At 43.6% G+C, this 4,429-nt stretch overlaps 1 protein-coding gene across 3 annotated transcripts in view; it reads right to left on the minus strand.

Annotated features, from left to right (window-relative positions):
* Positions 1-4,429, minus strand: part of Tcp11l1 (t-complex 11 like 1) — a 35,952-nt gene that overhangs the window by 26,591 nt on the left and 4,932 nt on the right. Inside the window, exon 2 of one of the 3 annotated variants that reach the window (XM_029537072.1) lies at positions 3,062-3,248. In XM_029537072.1, the coding sequence (XP_029392932.1) occupies positions 3,062-3,224 (163 nt within the window). In that variant the 5' untranslated portion in view covers positions 3,225-3,248. Of the gene's footprint in view, positions 1-3,061; positions 3,249-4,429 lie in introns of those variants that run through there. The other 2 variants (XM_029537073.1, XM_029537074.1) reach the window with 2 other exon arrangements.

Genomic DNA, 4,429 nt, shown 5'->3' on the forward strand with positions numbered 1-4,429 from the left:
GAGAAACCCTGTCTCAAAAAACCAAAAAAAAAAAAAAAAAAAAGAGTTTGAGGCAAACCAATAAAGTGAGTTCAAGGGCAGCCAGGTCTACAAGGTGAGAACTTGACTCAAATACATACATAGATACATACAAGCTGGGAGCTGGGAGTTGGGCATGGTAGTACAGGGCTGTAAGTAACCAAGTATTTTGAAAACAGAGACAAGGGGCTGGTGAGATGGCTCAGTGGGTAAGAGCACCCGACTGCTGTTCCAAAGGTCCGGAGTTCAAATCCCAGCAACCACATGGTGGCTCACAACCATCTATAAAGATCTGACTCCCTCTTCTGGGAGACAGCTACAGTGTACTTACATATAATAAATAAACAAGCAAAGAAAGAAAGAAAGAAAGAAAGAAAGAAAGAAAGAAAGAAAGAAAGAAAGAAAGAAAGAAAGAAAGAAAGAAAACAGAGACAAGATGAATAGGAGTTCAAGGTTATACTTAGGTCCAGAGAGAATCTGAGGCGGGCCTGGATCTCAAACCCATTCGGAGTGGGAAGCTGGCTTACAGGTTTGGAATTTCTAGCTCCTGATCTACTGGACCCATCCTTTGGGTCTGTGGTGAGCTGCACATAATAGCAGGGTCCACGTGACTGGAAAAGCTGCTCAGTTCAGCCCAGAAAGAAAATGAGAGTGAAGTGGCTGGGGACTCCAATCCCCTCAAAGGGCAGTTCCCAAGGACCCTCCCTCCTCAGAGTGCCACAGCTGGAGCCCTGTGGAGGACATTTCTGACTCAACCCATAGCATCAACACTACAGCGCTTAGTCCCTGTCAGGAGCCATCTAGGAAAGGCTGAAGGCACGCAGGCTGGAGACGGCCCATCGTTTTGCATGGCTGCAATGGGTAAACTCTGAATTACAGAGTCTTCAGAGATCTCAAATCAGGATTGACTCCTGCTACTGATTGGCCTTTCCTATCATTCTTACACAGTCTAATGATACCTGGACACTAGCCCACCTTATTGGGCAGATTTTCTGCAGATTAACAAAGATATGAGTAATGCTGTGTAGACAAATTGATGATTTCATAATTCCTAATAATGAGTCTATGGAATTCCTAAATTTATACAAGTAATTTTGAGCCCTCTATAGTATGAAAGTTGCAATTAGAATTCTGTAAATCAGGCCGGGCATGGTGGCACACGCTTTTAATCCTAGCACTTGGGAGGCAGAGGCAGGCAGACTTCTTGAGTTTGAGGCCAGCCTGGTCTACAGAGTGAGTTCCAGGACAGCCAGGGCTACACAGAGAAACCCTGTCTCGGAAAACCAAAAAAAAAAAAAAAAAGAAGAACTTAGAACGACGATAAGGGAGAGGTTCTGTTGTTCAGCAATAAAAAGGGAGAAGCCTTTTTCTTTTCTGAACAATAAAGGTGGGAGCTTCTTTTTCATCCAGAATGAGTAAGTTTTTTCTATGTCGGCACCTGCTTGTTGGAACTTGTTCATGGGAGCTTTTGCTCCATCCATCAAATATATACAAGGATAAGTAAGTATAGGTATGAATATTTTAAGTATGCATTAATACTTGTGAAGTTGATAATACAGGTGGTCAGGCCTAACTCACCTATGAGTGAGTGTGCGAGTGAGTATGTGTGTGTGTGTGTGTGTATGCATACTGCCCATGTAAAAGATTTTAATTTTTTTCCTTTCTTTTATTTTAAAGAAGATTTATTTATTTTATGCATATGAGTACACTGTCTTCAGACACACCAGAAAAGGGCATCAGATCCCATTACAGATGATTGTGAACCACCATGTGATTGCTGGGAATTGAACTCAAGACCTTTGGAAGAGCAGTCAAGAGCTCTTAACAGCTGAACCATCTCTCCAGCCCCCAATTTTCTTCCTTTCTTTTCTCTCTGGTTCACAAAGAGTTAATGAGTTCCAATCCTTTTTGACTGGGCAGTGAAAGGTCCTTAAGCAAGAAAGAAAAGAAACCAGCATTCATTAAATCACAAATAGCAAGAGAAAGGAAACCAACACTTATTAAAGCACAAATAGCAAGATTGCAAGGCCAGGGCCCATCAGTCTTCAGCCTTCGTCTGACTCTGTTCCACCTCAGCTCATTCCCTAGCCGGAGCAGGCCTCTGGCAAGTCCCACCGTTATAAAATGCAGCAGATGACATAATACACTGATGGTTATTGAACACTGACTGCTTCTAAGCACCCTTCTCAATGCTTCACATGAATTCCTTCACAGTCACAACTACTCTCGGAGGTAGAATGCCTCACTTAACGGGATGGAAACCCACCTCCCAAAGTACACACACTGGAGACAGTAAGTCACAGATGCACACCAGGTAACGCTATTACCGCAAGCTTCCCTGGGAAACGGTGGCTGATACATTGTTTAGGAATGGCTTTGACTATTTTAGAAACACACCTCAAAACCTCAAACTATTTGTCCTTCTTTTTACTCTGCAGAACAACTGCGCATTTGCAGTTTGATAACATCAACACCGGCATTCTTAGACTATGACACTCCCTTCTAGAGACTTGCATTTTTGGATTCACTTCAAAAAGTTCATGTATTCTTAATAAAATACATATAAGCCAGGCAATTTATGGCAGAGCTTGCCACCTTTCACCTAGAGGCCGACTCCCTGCGGGGACCTCAAATAATTTCCACTCTCACTCAGCAAATTGAATCTCTTCAGTCTGTGGATACCAAGCCCTGGGGAAATGAATTTAAGGTGTGGTGAACACACTCATTTTTCATTTAACCTGCATAAGGCCTGGCTCACAGGAGTCTCGGAGTTTTCATTGTTAAAGCCAGGTCCCCTCTTGTCTCCTGTTTCTCAGGCTACTTCAGAGAAAGTGGAGAGCCTCACTGTTGTGAAGTTCTAACTTCTCAAACAATTGTCAACCCACCAGCAGCCAGGCTGCCAGCTGGGAAACTGCTGTTATGTCAGTTCTAAGCACTGGTAGTCTCGTCCTCCTATGAGAACATAGCTCAGAACCACGGGCCCAAGGAAGCCACTTGGGAAAAAACGAAGGTAGCGCTTTTAATCAAAGTCAGATTTGCTTACAGTGCGGTCTTCCCACTCTGTGGGAACTAGGTGAGTCCGACTTCACTTTTTTCTGTAAGGTTTCATCTGAGCCCTCCAGAGCACCTTCCGGGCCTCGCTCAGAGGCAGCCGACTCTGCCTCTCCTGCTTCGTCTACGTGGGGCTTGTCAAGGTTTTCAGACATCCTCAGTTAAGTCTGTTTCCTTCCCTAGGAAAGAAAGACAATGAGCCAAACGTGTTCATCCAGCGTCACTGACTAAGCCAATGTTTAGCTGTAGTTTTAGTTGTTTTCTCAACAGTCTTGCTAAGGTTTTATTCATTTATACTCTTCCTCAGTGACTAAACACACTTAGCCAACGGTACCTGTAAGTCATGGGCATAGCTGGAATAATGTATGCCTCTCCTGAATACATGTCACAAGTTGGGGGTGGGGTGCTTAAACTGAAAGAATACTTAAACCACCTACTTCTGCTTTAAGCAAAGGGAGTGGTGATTCAATCCTAAATCTTCCAAGACAGTATTCCACTACATAGCCCCTACTGTCCTTGAGCTCTCCAAGTAGCCCAGGCTGGCCTTGAACTCACAACCGTCCTGCCTCCAATTCATAAATGCTAGGCCTACAGACTTGCTCCACCATACCTATCTTTACTTTTGTGGCCTAGAGCTCATAGGAAAAGTCACTGGAAGGCTGGCTCTTGTAATCCTAGCACTTGACAGGTGGAGGAAGGAACAGCTTCAAGGCTGGGGTCACTAACTCAAACAACAAAACCAACATTGTGGAAACCATGTTTCTAACCACCTTCCAATGCTGTGCTGAGATGGATGGATTCCTAGTCCTATCGTGTGAATAAAAATAACTGGGCACGGGGAGGGATATGTCTCAGTAGACAAAGTCCTTGCTCTAAAAGCATGAGTTCAGCTCTTAGTACTGCTGAAAATCCAGGCACTGCGTCATGCCTGTAAGCTACTCAGAGCTGATCTCTGCCTTCTATGCCCATGCACAGGTGAGCACACACACACACACCCTTCCCCTAGATTTAAAAATAATAGTCATGGAGAGGCAGGTAAATCTCTGAGGCTGAGGTGAGTCTGGTCTACATAGTGAGCTCCAGAACAACCAAAAATAGTAACTGGGGATGAGAAACAGTACTGTCTAGATCCTATAAAGTGCTTAAGAGAAATGAGTGAGGCATACTTTTTTTTTTTTTTTTTTTAAAAAAAAAAAGACTTATTTAATTTATATGAGTACACTGTAGCTGTCTTCAGACACACCAGGAAAGGGCATCAGACCCCATTACAGATGGTTGTGAGACACCATATGGTTGCTGGGAATTGAACTCAGAACCTCAGGAAGAGCGCCAGTGCTTTTTTTTTTTTTTTTTTTTTTTT

This window comes from Mus pahari, chromosome 3, assembly GCF_900095145.1.
Source record: "Mus pahari chromosome 3, PAHARI_EIJ_v1.1, whole genome shotgun sequence".
Lineage (NCBI taxonomy): Eukaryota > Metazoa > Chordata > Mammalia > Rodentia > Muridae > Mus > Mus pahari.